Source organism: Tachysurus vachellii, chromosome 6 (genome assembly GCF_030014155.1).
Source record: "Tachysurus vachellii isolate PV-2020 chromosome 6, HZAU_Pvac_v1, whole genome shotgun sequence".
NCBI classification, from domain to species: Eukaryota; Metazoa; Chordata; class Actinopteri; order Siluriformes; family Bagridae; genus Tachysurus; species Tachysurus vachellii.
In genome coordinates, this window is record NC_083465.1 from 23,243,585 (window position 1) to 23,262,716 (window position 19,132).

The 19,132-nt window shown below is 35.7% G+C and overlaps 3 protein-coding genes across 5 annotated transcripts in view; 1 reads left to right on the forward strand and 2 right to left on the reverse strand.

The window, feature by feature from the left end:
- Positions 1 to 16,722, reverse strand: part of LOC132847582 (GTPase IMAP family member 9) — a 166,259-nt gene extending 149,537 nt beyond the window's left edge. The window contains exons 1-4 of one of the 3 annotated variants that reach the window (XM_060872989.1): positions 16,696 to 16,722; positions 14,888 to 16,228; positions 14,684 to 14,786; positions 14,008 to 14,562 (exon numbers count right to left, since the gene is read on the reverse strand). In XM_060872989.1, the coding sequence (XP_060728972.1) occupies positions 14,692 to 14,786; positions 14,888 to 16,190 (1,398 nt within the window). In that variant the 5' untranslated portion in view covers positions 16,191 to 16,228; positions 16,696 to 16,722 and the 3' untranslated portion in view covers positions 14,008 to 14,562; positions 14,684 to 14,691. Of the gene's footprint in view, positions 1 to 14,007; positions 14,563 to 14,682; positions 14,787 to 14,887; positions 16,229 to 16,695 lie in introns of those variants that run through there. The other 2 variants (XM_060872988.1, XM_060872990.1) reach the window with 2 other exon arrangements.
- Positions 2,732 to 6,799, reverse strand: gpr78a (G protein-coupled receptor 78a). Its single transcript, XM_060871517.1, is given in 7 exon segments — positions 2,732 to 3,174; positions 3,596 to 3,644; positions 3,647 to 3,696; positions 4,694 to 4,909; positions 4,911 to 5,014; positions 5,017 to 5,382; positions 6,794 to 6,799. Coding segments are annotated over 7 exon segments (1,014 nt in total). The 3' UTR covers positions 2,732 to 2,951.
- A 158-nt stretch (positions 16,723 to 16,880) lies between the features above and the next one.
- On the forward strand, positions 16,881 to 18,721 carry zgc:153642 (uncharacterized protein LOC768150 homolog). Its single transcript, XM_060871448.1, has 2 exons — positions 16,881 to 16,950; positions 17,385 to 18,721. The coding sequence occupies exons 1-2, from the start codon at positions 16,938 to 16,940 to the stop codon at positions 18,101 to 18,103; spliced, it is 732 nt and encodes a 243-aa protein (XP_060727431.1). The 5' UTR covers positions 16,881 to 16,937; the 3' UTR covers positions 18,104 to 18,721.
- The last annotated feature ends 411 nt before the right edge of the window (positions 18,722 to 19,132 follow it).

Here is a 19,132-nt window from a genome sequence, read left to right on the forward strand (position 1 = left end):
TCAGAAGGTTAAATTAAACTTATTTTTGTGTCCTATACCAGGATTGTCAAACTTTTTGCAGTTAGGGATTTGTATATTCCACACAGCTCCTTTGTAAAAATTGTTTGAAAAATACACTCCATATTGACTGCCAGAATTTGGCTATATGTTGGAGTTACAGAACTTTTTGTTAGGTCCAAACATAGTCCTGTAGTTATTGAGGTTTGTATTAAACCTCTTCACTTAATGTGACTTAAAGCAGCCAATAACTCTTAAGAAGTAAATATTCAATTCGATTTTTTCAATTTACTTGTATAGCGACAGCATTTAAACTATTCATATTGTCCCAAAGCAGCTTTACAAAAGTATACAAACAAAAAAAAAACCATAAAAAATAAAAATAACATAAATCAATGCACTAAATAATGCACTAAACAGTGTTATAGATATATAGAATAAAACATATGTGCATAGTCAATATTTATATAAGGGTAATTATAAATATCAATAAAAATATTTGTCTATTGACATTTTGTGATCAGGTTGTGCCTAACCTTCAATAATAAAGTTCAGATACAGTAGTGCTTTTATATGGAGAATGTATTTCAACTATCTACTGCAGAGCTAAACATTTGGGGAATTCTGAGATGCTTTTCTGCTTATCACAAATGTTAAGAGTGTTTATTTTAGTTACTATAGACTTCCTGTCAGCTCAAACGAGTCTGACTTATTCATTATAAATAAAAAAGACAGAGCCAGTCCCAGGAAATCAGCAATTTCTGAAATATTCATACCAGGGTTAGGGTTAGGGTTTGTCACTGAGATCACATTTTCGTCAACTAAAGCATTTGCCCTGTATATGCTTGATATTGTGCAATGTGCAGCTGCCATAAATGTTCCAATTAAAGTGGTCGATGACTATATGTATATATTTACTGAAGGATTATCAGTTTTAATCTCAGGGTTGACAGCGTGTGATTGTTGGGCTCCTGGATAAAGCTCTTAACCCTCACCCGCTTAGTTCTGTGCTTGGATTGGACACTTGTTAATCGCTTTGGTTAAAAGTGTCTGCCCAGTAAAAATAACTTTTAGGCTAGAGTCCAGATGAGTAGGATAAGTATCTAAATAATATTTGTAGTATCCATAGACTTTATCTGCACAATATTTTTGTATTTAACTTTGTTTTAATACTTATATACAGTATATCAATATTTTATTCATTTCAGAATGTTCTGTATAGTTTTCAGGAAGCAGCACACTTGTGTCAGAAGCAAAGAAACAGACATCATTTTTGGGTACTAAACTGAGTCAAATTTAATGGCTCAATAAAAAAGAAAACAAAGAGAAAACAAATAACAAATAAATAAATAACAACACAACTCTCAAATAAATTCATAATCCAATAGAAATAATAATTGGAAGACCTACAGAATGAAGCTTTGGCAGGTGTTTGCAAGCAGGTGCTAAGAAGTCCTTTGTCCATTTACAGATAGTAAGAAGAAGAAGAAGAATGGTGATAATGGTAGCAGCACCAATAATAGAACCTGCTGAGATTGTGGCCATTATGGCTCAAATTACAGTCATGTGCAAGGCTGTTAAAAGAACAATGCTGGCCACTGGCACAAAATGGCCTCATATTAATACAAATTAATCCCAACAATTCATCATTATATGTATATCCACCTGTTAAATTGTCCCTAGTATATTTATGCTGCTGTAACATCACGAACCGTGACTCCCCTTCCAGCGAGAGGAAACCTTCAGGCGAGTTTTGGCCCTCGAGTTTTGGTCCTAATTACTTTTGACTCTGATGAACATTTAAGTAGCATGAACATCATCAGTGCAAAGTATTGTCCCTTATCGTGCATACCAAGCCTTGCATCTATTGTATTTGATCTATGTGTATGAGATCGTTTACTCTGACTACTTTTTGACCCTCTGGATTTCTCACTCACAAATACTTATTTTGACATTTTACTGAAATATACTAGAAACATGCCGACATGGATGCTCGGTTTGAAACTCACATGTAACTGAAACTTAGGAGTAGCTGTTATAAAACCAGTAAATCATTTACTATTCTAGAAAAATAACCATTGACGGGATGGTGTGATGTCGCCTGACGCAAGGTCACTTGGGGCCTGACACAAGGTCAGGCAAAGTTACTCATCACATTATAGTTAAATATTTTCCAAAAGCAGCATATTATGAAGTGTTATTTCTCATATACTATACTAACTACATCAATCTACTGGGGATTACAATTTGCAACCTATCAATGAATGACACAATATACTTTTTATCCATTAATATTAACACTTGATGTTGTAACACATCTGCAAAACAAGTTCCTGTTATCACTTATGTTATGGCAGCTATAAATATTCCCTCAACAGCATCTTTTCTTTGATTAATTTGTAAGACAAAAATGTGTAGCTTTTCATGTCCCCATGTGCAGAGAAACTGCAAAGTCATTTGTTTACACAGAACTAGCATAATTATAGAAAATTATTTACCAGTTTCTGACCAATCACATGTGAGAATTAAACAGTATGGTAGGAGGTAGTCAGTAACATTAATGCTGAACATATATTCTGTCTTGAAAGCTTTTCTAAATTTGTAATACTAGTTCTTTCAGAGACATGATTACTGTTTCAAAGGAAAGAACTGATGCATTCTTCCATTTCAGATTCTTTCTGAATTTTCCATCGAATTACCAGCACATAAACTCAGTGTCTTAATATCATCCTGATCACTAATGAATACCACAAAACATTTGGACAAAAGCATAAGAAACGATTTATGCTATTGAGGTAGATAGAGATTACACTGCCAGTGGTGTACTGTTTATGTGTTTCTGTTTGACTTCTACATAAAGATTAAAGGGCAGAGTGTGGTTGAAAAATTTCCTTCTTTCTCTCCAAAGTTGAAGCATTCAGCTCATCATTTCACCATCTCACAATTTTACCATCTCACCAGCTCACTTTGTGGTCGTTTTCTGTATATGTGGTACTATTGTATTCAAAATAGTAGGAACATTTGGGTCCCATAAGTGTATTAGTCATTCCAATAATTGCCTGTCTGCAATCTTGCTGTAGCAAGGAATAGACAAAAGGGTCCATTGCAGCCTTGCTGTATACCAGGCATTTACTGATGACCCCCCAGTGTGGGTTGATCCTGATCAGTTCTGCCAACCTGGGGAAGAGAGAGAGAGAGAGAGAGAGAGAGAGAGAGAGAGAGAGAGAGAGAGAGAGAGAGAGAAGAGTGAGAGAGATTATGGCATGGATCCCACAAAGGCATGGTACAAGCCAGCACTAAAGTCCTATATTAATCACAGGGATTACTATGTTATATAACGCTTCAATGGCATAGCAGCTGCACACGTGATGGGATATTAGAAGCAGCTGATCTATCCACTATTTAATCCTTTATGTTAGTACACCAGGTGGTGATTTGAACCCGTGATCTGGTGGCTACATACGATAATCGCGTTACATCATTCAATCAGTTTCTTTCAGGATCCTATAACCACCACCCCTTTTAATATCCTGTGGCTCTACATACTAAAAAACAGGCTACTCAATTAGGAAAGAACCCTACAGAAGTTATTTAATACCTTGTTAGGACATACAGAGTGAAGCAGAACACAAAAGAGCTAATAAATACGCAGACTTCTGTCTCCCTCTTTTCTGCTCCATTACACATCTTTGTTTTACACTGTTGAGTTAAAATGTTCACATTATAAACCACATAGTGTTATTAGCTGCATAATTATAAGAACATGGAATTTTTTTTCTAATGTTTTTATGTGAAAGATCTCCAAACAATGCTTGAGGTAAGAGACAAATAGGAAATATAGTAAACTTATGTAGATATGAAAGTTTACCTGCTGCCTTAAAAATTGTGAGTAAACTCAACTAGCCAAGACAATGGATTCCTTTAAATTTCATCTTTCAAGACATTTAAATACACAAAAGGAAATTAAAGAAAGCATTAAGGAAAAAATCTCAGGTCGTTTCTGATCAAAGTAACTTCATAGCAGGAGTTTCCAAGGATGACCTGAAGGCCATATAAACCTAGGACTTTAGCAAGAGATGCATAATTAGATTGAATTCTGCCTTAGACATTTTTTGGCTGCACATTAGTGATCCAGACTCATGCAGACTTCTGGAACCAATTTATCAATACTGATGCCCTTCATCTTGAACCTGGATAACCTACAGATCACCATGGGTTTACTGCAAATGATATCGGACAGACAACTTAAAGTTGGCTGTTGCTATTCATTATTGGATAGCCTAAAAACAACAAGTGGTAAGAACAGGTCTTAAACTCTGATCAGTTGCTAATTCAGTTTGATGAAAGATACAAGATAACTTAAGATACAAGAGATTTCAAGTATCTAAGGATGTTTTAACACTCTTAAACATACTATATAAAGTATACAGTTATAACTGAGAAACGTTTCATATCATTTCCCAACTTGTTCCAGTCCTGAACATTTTAACGTTTTTCCTGCTCGAACACAGCTGATACAACTAATGAGATCATTCACAGCTTTTCAAAAAGGCAAAATATACAATCTAAACATTTAATTGCTCTCCGTATTTCTCTGTGTTCATACAGTAGCATGTTATTATTTAGTCACATACACGAGATCATTTACACAACAAGAAGATATGGTGTTGTTGGAAATGTGTCATGATTTTGTTACCTCGGATGAATGTCCACCAGCACCAAAAGAGTCTGGACCGTAATGACGTCAATCCTCTTGCAGTGGAAACGAGCCACTATCAGAACTTTCATATACGTGACGCAGAGAACGAGAAGCGTGAGCGCGAAGCTCGCGCAGTGAAACCCCACGGTGAAGAGGGCGAACCCGGGTTCCATCTGCTGCAGGTGCACTGTGCACGACGCGTACACAGAGCTAGTCTGTCCATGCGAAAAGCGTGGGCACGGTGGACAACGCCAGAGAGTCCACCCACGCGTAATCCACTGTCAGGGCCGCGTGCTTGTGTCTCACCCTGCTTGCGTATAGGTAAGAGGAAATGTCAATGCCGCCCACCGGTCCACACCCAGCGCAGCCATGCTCAGCATAGCGTTTGTAATCAAAAAAGTGTCCGCAAAGCTCGCTACACTGCAAAGTGTGTTCCCGAACGGTTTCTGGTTCCTGGAGAGCGCAAGCAGCGTTGTGGGTACATTGATCACAGTGGAGAGGATGTTGCACAAGGACAGGTTGAGGATGATAAGCCCGGGCGCGTTGGAGCGGATCTCCGAGCTTCGGGAGAAACACAGCAGCACGAGTGAGTTGGATGATAATGACACGGCGGCTACCGAGGCGAGTAGGCCCTCAAACAGCAGCAGGTTCCATGAACCATTACACAGATCGTGCTTAACGCGCTCCTATCACGCGCTCATGGGTGTCCTGTGCTCATGGGTGTCTCTCTCTCTCTCTCTCTCTCTCTCTCTCTCTCTCTCTCTCTCTCTCCAGCAGCGCACATTTTGCGTTGGTTTAGAAAAATGCGAGTTTGGGAACTGACAGACAATGAGCGCTGTCCAGTGTGCTGATCTGATTTCACTAATCTTCAGAAATTCAGTTTCGGCTACACGTTCACAACACATAGCTTTACATATGACCGTTATTAATTAATTACAAATATAAGGCAAATTATGAATAATCAGCATGCATTATACACTTTCAATGCCAATTAATCCTTTCTAATTAAAGCCTGTGGCTCTTACAGAGATATCTGGGATTCCAGTGTGTGGGGGTGTTTATACAGCTACAGATTATAACATCTACTGTAAATAACCTGTCATTAAAAGCCCCAAATACTGTATATCATTTTCTACACATGGAAATATATATTTTGGTATTTGGCCCACCTGGTATTTGTTTAGATGAAATGTTACTGGACATATACAATTTGCTTTATTAATGGTCACTGTGCCATGTGACCACATAAGTTGTCTGTGCATGGTTTTTTGAGAAATATGCATTGAAAACCTCTTCAGAGAAAGGAAAAGTGGTCTGTAGCAATGAAGGAATCCTAACTTTTGTGCACTTCCCTAGATCCTGAGAGGATGTTACACAACAACATGCTAGAGGCACAAGCACTTAAGACATACATTAATGGTAAGTGTATGTATTACATAAGTGTAACACATCAGTCTGGAGTTTACTGGTCTTCCTGTGGTGATAAAATACACAAAATCTTCTTATTAACCTATTAAAAGCCATAGCTATCTTATTTCGTATTATTATACAGCACATATTCATACCATAGCTGCTGCATTCTGTAATAACTGGAACTTGTTTATGCTCCTACTGGAACATCCAGAGAGTAAAGCATTAAAATAAAATTCTGCATAATATAATGACATCATATTTCTTATCTTAGCAATGTTTCTGAGATGAAAGAAGGCTACCATTGTGATATTATTTATGTGAGCTTCAAATGAGAGACCAGTATCAATAATCACACAAAGGTCATTTACTGCTGCACATGATGTAATTGAAAGACCATCCAGAGTTACTCTGTAATCAGAAAGCTTACTTCTGGCTGCCTGTGTTTATAGTATAAGTACTTCTGTCTTCAGAGAAGAGAGGAAGGAAGTTAGTAAGCATCCACTGTCTGATGTCCTTCACACAATTTTCAATCGTATTAAATTGGTGACTTACATCTGACTTAGCTGAAACATATACATCTGTTTATACACACACATACATAACACATATACATATATAACTTTGTCTGACTAATTTGTTGTCACCTGTAGTACTTGTTTTTTTATTGTGACTCTATTGACTTACTTTCATAATTAGGCCACATACAATTATGAAACTTTAAAAACAAATGGAATAAAACATTTTCAATATTATGTAAACATGAAATACCTCATCATTTTTTATTTAATTATTGATCTTATTAGTGTTGCAGGTAAACACCTTGACAGTCTGAGAGTTTAGATCTGACAAAAAGCAACTCTATGGTTGCTTTGGACACTATGTAATGACCATTAACTTTCACCTGCATGTGAATTACAGGGAGTGCAGAATTATTAGGCAAATGAGTATTTTGACCACATCATCCTCTTTATGCATGTTGTCTTACTCCAAGCTGTATAGGCTCGAAAGCCTACAACCAATTAAGCATATTAGGTGATGTGCATCTCTGTAATGAGAAGGGGTGTGGTCTAATGACATCTACACCCTATATCAGGTGTGCATAATTATTAGGCAACTTCATTTCCTTTGGCAAAATGGGTCAAAAGAAGGACTTGACAGGCTCCGAAAAGTCAAAAATAGTGAGATATCTTGCAGAGGGATGCAGCACTCTTAAAATTGCCAAGCTTCTGAAGCGTGATCATCGAACAATCAAGCGTTTCATTCAAAATAGTCAACAGGGTCGCAAGAAGCGTGTGGAAAAACCAAGGCGCAAAATAACTGCCCATGAACTGAGAAAAGTCAAGCGTGTAGCTGCCAAGATGCCACTTGCCACCAGTTTTGCCATATTTCAGAGCTGCAACATCACTGGAGTGCCCAAAAGCACAAGGTGTGCAATACTCAGAGACATGGCCAAGGTAAGAAAGGCTGAAAAACGACCACCACTGAACAAGACACACAAGCTGAAACGTTAAGACTGGGCCAAGAAATATCTGAAGACTGATTTTTCTAAGGTTTTATGGACTGATGAAATGAGAGTGAGTCTTGATGGGCCAGATGGATGGGCTCGTGGCTGGATCGGTAAAGGGCAGAGAGCTCCAGTCCGACTGAGACGCCAGCAAGGTGGAGGTGGAGTACTGGTTTGGGCTGGTATCATCAAAGATGAGCTTGTGGGGCCTTTTCGGGTTGAGGATGGGGTCAAGCTCAACTCACATTTACATTTACATTTACAGCATTTAGCAGACACTCTTATCCAGAGTGACTTACAACTGAGCAACTGAGGGTTAAGGGCCTTGCTCAGGGGCCCAGCAGTGGCAGCTTGGTGGACCTGGGGTCCCACTCCTACAACTCCCAGTCCTACTGCCAGTTTCTGGAAGACACCTTCTTCAAGCAGTGGTACAGGAAGAAGTCTGCATCCTTCAAGAAAAACATGATTTTCATGCAGGACAATGCTCCATCACACGCGTCCAAGTACTCCACAGCGTGGCTGGCAAGAAAGGGTCTAAAAGAAGAAAAACTAATGACATGGCCTCCTTGTTCACCTGATCTGAACCCCATAGAGAACCTGTGGTCCATCATCAAATGTGAGATTTACAAGGAGGGAAAACAGTACACCTCTCTGAAGAGTGTCTGGGAGGCTGTGGTTGCTGCTGCACGCAATGTTGACGGTGAACAGATCAAAACACTGACAGAATCCATGGATGGCAGGCTTTTGAGTGTCCTTGCAAAGAAAGGTGGCTATATTGGTCACTGATTTGTTTTTGTTTTGTTTTTGAATGTCAGAAATGTATATTAGTGAATGTTGAGATGTAATATTGGTTTCACTGGTGAAAATAAATAATTGAAATGGGTATATATTTGTTTTTTGTTAAGTTGCCTAATAATTATGCACAGTAATAGTCACCTGCACACACAGATATCCTCCTAAAATAGCTAAAACTACAAACAAACTAAAAACTACTTCCAAAAATATTCAGCTTTGCTATTAATGAGTTTTTTGGGTTCATTGAGAACATGGTTGTTGTTCAATAATAAAATTAATCCTCAAAAATACAACTTCCCTAATAATTCTGCACTCCCTGTATAGTCTGTAACTTTCTTTACAAGGCAATAAAATAAACATTTGCTGTGAAAGTGTGAAAATAGATACACCTGTAAACACAGACAACTGTAAGAACATCAGCTGGAAGGTTAGGAGGTTAGTGGGGAGGGTTGGGGGTTAAGACCGTTTGCATTAATAAGATCAGACAGGTTGACCAACTAGTTTCCCACACCACTACCCATATAACCATGACACACACGTGCACACACACACCCACACACACATGCGCAAACACACACATGCATCCACACACACACAGCACCTCAAGCTTTAAGCCACACACCAATGCAGCATACATCAAATAACTACCACTTTATTATTTCTGTATACAATGCTGGTATGTAAATGCTATACTGTACATTTCATCAAAAGGCAGGCATTGGATTCTGAGGAAAAAGCATTTGTCTCACGATTCTTTCAAAACCAATGGCAGGTTTTATATAACTACAAGCAAGAAGTCAAAAATGGTTGTAGGTCTCATTCAAATTCAGCAGCATGAAATGCAGAAAAAAATAAAACAAATGTGGAGACAAAAACAGACATAGTAATTAGGGCAGAATTGACAGTGCTTGAGACAAACAGAGAAGAATATATACAAAGACTGATTATAGTTGATTGGCAGCAGGTGTGTGTGTGAGAGAGAGAGTTGAGAAAGGTTACTATTCCTTAGGATCCACTTTAACAGGGGTTTTGTCTTATATTAATTGAAGACCTTGACTTCTTTGTAATAACATAAGGATATATTTTAGATGGAGACTACAAATCACTTCTGTTAGTCATTTTTGGATAAGGGGTTTTTTGAAGCATTCTTTAAGCATTATTAAGATAACTCCCTGATTGTGAAATTACAATGTTCTGCCAGCTAGAGAAATCAGTAAAAGATGTTAATTTTATTGCCTTATTGTGGCATTTAACTGGTGGGCAAATCTGATCCTTTCCAAATAGCTCTTTCATTTTAGACATCATTTTTCATCTTTCATCATTTTTCATTCCAGACATCAGTACTAGTAATACCTCACTCTTGCTCTTTGGGGATAAATACATTTAAATATAAGTATAATATTAATCTTGATTTTTTTAAATGCATTGAAGTATGATATTTATCTTGAATTTCTGTATTATATTTAATCTTCTAATTATGTCTTTTTGGTTCTGCAAAGCTGATTTGAGACAATGTCCATTGTTAAAAGCGCTATACAAATAATTTTGAATTGAATTGAATTGAACTAGCTTATGTTCAAAAGTCCAAAGCATATTCTGTGGCAGAATGTGAGCCATAAATATCAGTAGCTTAAATAGAAATACCTAATATGTTAACTGCTTGTCAAAGTTTGGGAAACGCTTTATTTCTAATAAACATGCTTCAGTTATTTTTACACTTATTCATAAGATAAATAGTGAAAACAATAGAAATATTCTATTATAGGTTGAGAATCATGGAGTGTGGAAAAAATGAAAACATCTTGTATTTCAGATTTTTCACAGTAGTCCTGATGATGGCTTTGCACACTTGGAATTCTCTTGTCCAGCTTTATGAGCTAGCAGTGATGAGCCTCTAAGGCTTTTCCAACAATCTTAAAAATGTTTTCCACACATGCTGAGCATCTGTTAGATGTTTTTTACTTCGTCATCTTCACTGTTTGTACTTTCTCTTTTAAACAAGCAACTTTTTTTTTTTGCTCTTGAAGTTAATAAGAACAAAATACAGCTTGTCACGTTACAGAGAAATCACAAATACAAGACTTTGAAAAATGTTACCTTAAACATATAATGTTTCACAAATGGCTAAATAGAAAGCATGCACTACATATTAAAATAGAATATGCATAGTGCTATCTGGGCATATATTTTTATTCAGAAACAGAGAAAATCCACACTATGAAGATTCAAGCTACTGTAGACATTGTATCTAAACCACTATATTCAAATAAATACACACTATACACACATTATTTCAGTTACTAATTGTTAGTTACTAAATTCTAATGGCTCCTTCAAATTTACTACCTCTGAGAGTTTAGCTTAGCTGAGAGCAAGTTATGTGCATTAAATTTGTTTTTAGAAGGAAACTCCATAGATCACCTTAAGCTGAAGCAAGTTTCACAAGAGTGATACAGATAATAAAAAACAGACTTACTTAGGATTACTGCAACAGGTCATTTACTGCTGGGAAACTATTTGAACTATTCAGATAATGTATTTTTCTAACCTTTTGTAACCCAGATTTTTCTTGCCAAATATTCTAATGTCTGTCTTCTGAGAAAATATAGCTAAATATTTCATCAGATTTCTGCTCATTTACAGATGATATAGCTATGTAGTGTTTGGACTAGATTATTGTGCAATATTTCTTTAGTAGTCTAATGAAAGCACTCTATAAAGAATCAGTAACCTGAAAGAAATCTATACACTTTCATCAAAGTGAAACCTTCCAGGCGGAATTTATTTACATGTGTATTGTCATAATTTAAACTATATATAAAGTTAGATCCCCTTTCACTCCTCTAAGAAGGCTTTCCATTAGATCTTGGAAAATGGTTGTGGGGAGTTCAGCTGAAAAAGCATTAGTAAAGACAGGCACAGAGACGGTGTCACAGTCAGCATTCCAATTCATCCAGAAAGTGTTTGTTGGGGTTGATGTCAGGTCTTGGGCTACTTAAATTCTTCCATATCACCCTTGGCAAACTGTGTCTTTATAAACCTGGCTTTGTGCAAATTGGATAGTCTAATTTTACTAATAATTTTATTAGTAATAAAAATTTTATTTTAAAAATTCTAATTTTAGTAATAACTAAAATAAAATAACTTCCAATAAAGGAAATTTGGGGGAAACCCTTATATGTTAATAATGGTCAGATGTCCACATATTTTCTTTTCCACAGAGTACCTGCCTATATGTAGGTATGTGTCTACATTCTGTGTGCAGTCCCCTCTGAAATACTGGAACACCATTCCTTTTTGTTATTTTTTATTGTTTGCCGTATACTGAAAACATTTGGTTTTGAGATCAGAATTTTAGATAATATTTTAGAATTTCAGCTTTTGTTTACTAATATTTACATCGAGTTTTGATAAATAAAGTCCTCAGTCTTCCAATTACTTTGGAGACCACTATATATATATATATATATATATATATATATATATATATATATATATATATATATATATATCTTTTAAAATAGATAAAGACGGCATCTTTATTTATATCTGCATGCACAAGTTTTTAACTCCTTCTGATTTTAGACTTCTATTATATGTTTCAATCACATGTGCAGGTTTTACTCAGTGGACTATGAAAGCTGCACTCAGTCACCAGGGGGCATCAGAGGCCTCACCCATGTTTAAATCGTATCAATGGTGAATATGTTTTCTTTAATATGCATAATATATTATGCAGGGTTAACTGCTTGATTGTTTACCCAAGGCCTAACTCAGCACCCACAACATATTTTTGAACATAGGCTACTTATGTTGCGGCACCTATTCGCAGTACCTAAACACATTTCTCTTGTTCAGCTTTGCTCATGTGGTTTCTGATGTGTTTGCCCATTCCTCTGCTCTGGCTTGATTGGATAGAGACTGTTGGTGAAGAGAAATTGTCATGTCTTGCCATAATTTCTTATTCTTATTCTTATTCTTATCTCATCTTTGACTGGGCCATTCTAAAACATTTAGTTTCATGGTTTTGAACCACTCCTGTATAGCTTTGACAGTATATTTACTGTCTTACTGTCAAGTCTCTTGCAGCCTGGAATGGAATTTAATTTATGACCAGTTTTCAAGTCTGTACTGAAAGGGAGTGTATTGTCGGTACTTCATATTATTCATTCATTCATTCATTCATTTTCTACCGCTTATCCGAACTACCTCGGGTCACGGGGAGCCTGTGCCTATCTCAGGCGTCATCGGGCATCAAGGCAGGATACACCCTGGACGGAGTGCCAAACCATCGCAGGGCACACACACAGTCTCATTCACTTCATATTATAAGTTAGTAATTTATGAATATTATTTTTTTAATTCTCTACAAAGCAACAGAAAGATTTAACTATTATGAGCTTGTATCATAGAAAAACTAGAGATTAATTTTAGTCTTCGACATTGAAACCAGTACCACACAAACAAATGGATTCAACTGTATCTCTTCCAAGGGAAACTTTTGAGGTTTGGAACTGATATAACAGCCAGCTAATGATTTTACTGCTCTATATTCTCTCAGAACAGACACTGATTAATATCCCCAGATGGTTTATATCAGAGTAGGAGAAAGGAGAGAGAGAGAGAGACAGAAGAGCAGAGACTTTTTATGCTCTTTAGTTGCTTTTAGAGGATTGCACAATAGTTTGAGAGAAAATAGAGTTTAAAATGAAAACCTTACATTTTTTTTCAGCTTTATCAGGTGATTAGGGAGTTAGTTTGTAGAATGAATTTAAAGTTGTGAAACATTCCTGTATTGAAGACACACATTTTGTCATGATTATGTAATGTAGTAGAATTCACGACCATTAAAACATGCAGTCTTATAATCTAATAAAAACATTTAAACAGAATTTTTGAAGTTCTTCGCAGAGAGAGACATTTTAGGTAAACATAAAAATATGACAGATCTTAGCAATTAAATAAATGATCAAGAAAACTTGCTATTCACTAAGTCACAGGTTGAATACAGGCTCCCCACATAGCAGTGAGTCATGTATTTGGAAGAACAACAAAATTCATTCAACTCCAGTGTGTCAAGTCATCTAATAGTATGGACCATTAACCTCCAACAGTAATGTATCATGCAGCAATATTTATAATTAGAGATCCTAAAGCCACTCAAAAATGTTGCTATTGATATTTTTAGACAGACATATTTCATTTACCTTTTATTTTTTATGTTTTTTTTATTATTCTACACAATGTATACTTACTGATCTGTTCTCACTGTAGTGTGTCTTCAAATGTCAGAAATTTAAGGAAAAAGTCTCAGACACTTTAAAGCGAACATAGTGATGCCTGATAAAACAAAGAATACAACTTCTCTAATTCAAGGACTCCATCTAGTGAAGAACTCCAGAAGCAAAGATTCTTAAAATATATCCCCATTATGGAGCTCATACAATATAAAGAAAAATATTGAAAATAATTTTATTTCTGCTTTGTGCATACGTTTGTGTATATAATAACACCACCAAAATCAACAGTTTATTTCAAAGAATTTTTATTATAGCTGATTATTGAGATGTCTCCCAATAGAGAAAGAATCACTGAATCATATGTCTTATTTATTTTTAAGAATCTACAAACACTAATCACAAAACAAGCAGGAAAACTACAACCAATACAGTCATTATATCTAATACCACATTCTAATAATAGAGCAATACAAGAATATGCAATATACAATGGTTTACAATAAAAAACTAAGGTAATTAATATGTCTAGATGGTTTATATCAGAGTAGAAGAACCAGGTGAAAGAGACAGAAGAACAAAGGAGAATTTTTTTGCATTTTAACACACAGCTGGAGAGAAAATAGGGTTTGAAATAACAACACAATTATTTTCAGAGAGTGCTAATATGTGACATGCAATTTACATTGGTTTACAAAAAAAAAAAAAAAGTAATCATAAAACAAAAAGGAACAAGCACATGTTGCAATATATAGTAAATAACACATAACCAGACCAAGTGTCAGGTATTATTAGAAAAAGCGCTGATTCAGGTGTTTTATGAAGATATTGCGGGAATAACTGCAATATTGTTGTGTAAATACTCTTCATCTGCTCATCTTCTGCTTGTAAAAAATGAAGCCAAGCCTCTTATTTGCCTGAAAGTAAAATAAATGATTTTTTGATAAATATATTCATATTAAGATTAATAAAAACAAAAGCATAATTGATATAATCAGAATCAGAATCATGACATCAGAAGAAAAGGTTTATAGCAACCTGGCTAGTCAGACATACCCAGGTATGTCTTGAATGTTTTTTATAAAGCCAGTTGTTGGAGCTTTTACATTACGAGCTGAGCTGCTCATTGCAGATGCCATTCCTGTTAAAACAAATTTAATGAACAATATCTGTTCACATACATGTCACATACAAATTCAAATAACATTTAATTATAATCCAGCTTTTATGTAAAAAAAATACCTTTTTGTTGATCAGAATCTGGAGACTCTTGTCCTTTTGTGTAGAATTCTTTATTATTTTGTTCATACATGTCGTTAATCTTCTTCAGGAGTTCATTCACTTGATTCTCATTCCTGATGTCTCTGTTATTGAGCGCATGAAATCTGTTTTTATGTATTTTCACTAATTCACTGAGTTGCTGATTCTCCTGAATGAAGTTTTCAATTGTTTTACCCTCCAAATTATCTGCACCAGTGAAGAGAATCATTGTGTGTTTTCTGGCATTTTCTCCAAGACAGTCTTGTACATGTTTCATGGCTGTATTTGCCGCTGGAGTGAATCGCTCAATGTTGAGCACTATAATAATGACATGAGGTCCAGGACTGCAGTCAGACAGTGATTTCAAGATGTCCTTCTGGATTCGTTCCACATTGTCATCAATGCCATGAGATTCTACCAGCTTCAGAGTCAGGCCAAAGGTAGTGCATTCAAAAATTGAACCTTCTCTGTGTACACATTTCCTGAGAAGGGTTTTGATGCTTGATGTCTTTCCCACACTGTTTCTTCCAAGAAATAAAACTCTGATGGGATTTCCATACATACATTTTTCTGCGTCTATTGCATTTCTTGATCTCTTGCTAGCAGTCGCTACATTTTCTTGCATTTTCTTTTCTTGGTCACAATAATGGGTAAAACCAGAAGGGTTTTGTTCTTTATGGTTTGTTTGGGAGCATGTGTTTCGCAGCTCTGACTTTTTCAAATCCTTTAGTAACCTTTCCACTGCATCATCACGTCTGTTATCTCTATTGTTCCAGCAGTGGTGTCTGTACCCACATTGCTTTAACAGATTATAAAACTCTCCACTTCCTTCCCTAATAAAGTCCTTAAAAGATTTCCCCTCAAGATCATCACTGCGTGTAAACAGGATTGTAGTATGATCCATAAAGGAGGGTCCAAGGACCCTTTTAAGGTCATAGATTTGATTAATTTCTTTTTCAGTTTCCATAGAGCCAGCACGTATGACAAGGAGAAAAGAGTAAGGTCCATCAAGACATTGTACAGCCTGTTTTATTTCAAGCATGGCATCATGTTTAGTGAGTTCAGTGCAGTCCCAGCCTGGAGTATCCATTATTTTAACCTGCCAGCTTTTGATTATCTCTTCCATCATTTTGAATTCACATGTCACAGACTTTGCAGATGCTTCTGATGCAAACAGTTTCTGGCCCAATATTGTGTTTCCAGAGCAGCTCTTACCAGAGCCTGAAGCACCGATTAAAACAATCTGTACTGTATCAGTAAATGCTTCCTGTTTATTTGCAGACATTGCACCACAGTGATAGAAAATCACAAGAAGACAGGTCCCTGGGAAAATATTAAGAATTTTTTATTTTTTTTTTTATCATTCTTGCTTTATTTGTTTGCATTATCTGATATTTAACCTATGTCTCGATACCTTAAAATATCAAAATTTGAATATACATCTTTTCAAATATTTAACAGATAATGTAGAAGACAGGAAGTTTGTGGTAAATTAGGCAGTTGTATCAATTGTTGTTAACTAGAATTCATTTTAATTTTATGTTTACTTAAAATAGTCCTTCAAAACAATTCAGAACCAAGCAATAATGATAGCAGATTTAAAGAAGCATGTGGGATAAGAGGAATACTGCACTGTTTTCTGTAAAACTATGCTGGGAAAGTTCAATGACAGTTTGCTGTAGAGGGCTAACTTAAGCTAGGATTTATGTCCTACTGCATTGAAACTAACTGTACCACATAGAAACAGTACACATTTATAAGAAATTAGATTATCTAAAAATAAAACTCACCTATGTGAAGTCAACACAGATGTAGACAATTAAGTAGAGGCAATCTAAGGCTGAGGCTATATAAAGCACCATAGAGTCCTGCCTCACAAGCTGAGTTATCCAATTATAATGGAGTATCAGACAGGAGGAGGAGTTAACAAACTATGAAAACCTTGGTGACAGAGTGGTTCAGAGAATTCTATTTTCCAAGCTAACACTAAAGACTAAAGTCAGACATCATCAAGTGCATCAATACATCAACCATGGCTGTTATTGGTATGTTTAAAAACTATTTAATTTCAATCAGGCATTAACATTTATTGCATTTAGCACCTTTGGTATTTGGATACAAATGTATATATAATGTTATGCTTGTGTTCACTAAAATCTAGTGTCTGAACTTTAGTTAGTTAGTTTAGTTTAGTTAGTTAGTTAGTTAGTTAGTTAGTTAGTTAGTTAGTTAGTTATTTGGTCAGTCAGTCAGTCAGACAGTCAATCAGGGTTTTTTTTGTTTAAAAATACAATAAGCAAAAAAACTATTTATGCTTTTTATTTCATTTATAAATTGCAACATTAACTTAAAACATTAAACTTTATTCAAACAAATGTACCATAGTATGCAAAATAGTCCAAATAGTCATTTCAAATCTTCATTTGAAAGCACTAACAAAACAAATTAAAAACAAAACAAATTTTGTTTTATCTTACAGATAGAACTCCAGTGCGCTTGGTCCTTCTGGGCAAGACAGGTGTTGGCAAAAGTGCCGCAGGAAACACCATTCTGGGTAAGAAGCTATTTGTGTCTGAAGTTAGAGCCACATCTGTTACAAAGGAATGCACAGCTCAAACAGCAGTGATCAACCAACAACCTATTACAGTGATTGACACACCTGGCTTATACGACACATCAATTTCTAATGACAGTATTGTGAAAGAAACTATTAAAGGCATGCAGCTGATAGCGCCTGGTCCTCATGTATTTCTTCTTCTGCTTGATGTGAGGCGTCACACTGAAGAAGAGAGAAACACCGTCAAGAAATTTAAAGAAATTTTTGGTGATGATGTGGGCAAGCATATGATTGTACTGTTCACTCATGGAGATGATCTTGAGTTTGATGGTAAAAGCATCAAGTCATACATCACAGAAGCTGGATCTGACCTTCAGGAGCTGATAAGATCGTGTGGACATAGATATCATGTTTTTAACAACAGGTCAACAGACCACACCCAGGTGCAGAAATTCATGGACATGCTTAACAAGATGCTGAAAGAAAACAAGCATAGTTACTATAGCTATGAACTGTTTACAACTGCAGAGGCTCTGAAAAAGGCAAAAGCAACTGAAGAAGACAGGGACAAGAGATTAAGAGAATTGGAGAATCAAGTGCGGCATCTGCAAAGTAGAAGCAAACTATGCATTATAATCTAGTGGAGAATGTATGATGCTCTTTTGAGAAGACAAAAGCAAAGAATATAAAAGAGATTGTTAGTACATTCATTTTAAATTGTTAAGGTGTGAAGTAGCTTATTTCTGTATACAATATATAATGACAACCTTTTTGTTAAGAATTTCTTAAAAAGGAATTTTTAGGATGATCTTTCTGTCTGAATGTATTTGATTGACAACTTCTCCTTCAATTACTGATAATCTGTTTTTTTCTGGTTCAATAATACTTAGTAAAACATGGTTATAAAATTCAGATCAGATTATAGGTAGACAGGAAAACATATTTGTTTTGAAACTATTTACTATTTACTATATCATAGAGGACAATCGATGGTCTAATACTGATATTTTTGGTAGGAAATGTATGTCATGTAGTATAATGTATACTGTAATGTGGTAAAATCTACATATATAAGAGGTGTTTTAGTGTGTCTAGAAAAACATGTAAGCTGTTTCAGGTGACAGAGCAACATACAGAAAGTACTATGGGGTATGTATAATTGTCTGGGGAAATTCAGTTTTATTACAAATGCTGATTATTGACATAATGTCATCACTGTCAATGTTTATTCTCAAATAAAGTCAAACACATTTAATGTACCTATTTGTCCTTTTTTTTTTTACATTCTTCTGCAATGTTTTTTTCCTGTTGCTTGCCACGGCACGTATTAATATGTTATTATTAGTGTGGTAATCCTGTTACTATTGCTTGCCCATTACTGATCACTGAGAGTGGGAACCACATTGCATGGACGCCACCCCAGAATAGCGTCCAAAAAAAAACCAGGAACAATAAAAGGGAGAGACTGGAGCCATATCCAAGGTGTAAAATCAGTCAACAAGTACTACTGCCAACCATAAACTCATAGATACTCCCAGATGCCATAGCTGACTTCATGTTACAGAACAGAAAAAATATATATTTGTATATTAAAAAGTATGTATACAGTATATCGTCGCTGTCGGGCGGAAACCTCGTATGTCCAAATTTGGTCAATTTCATATTTTTTC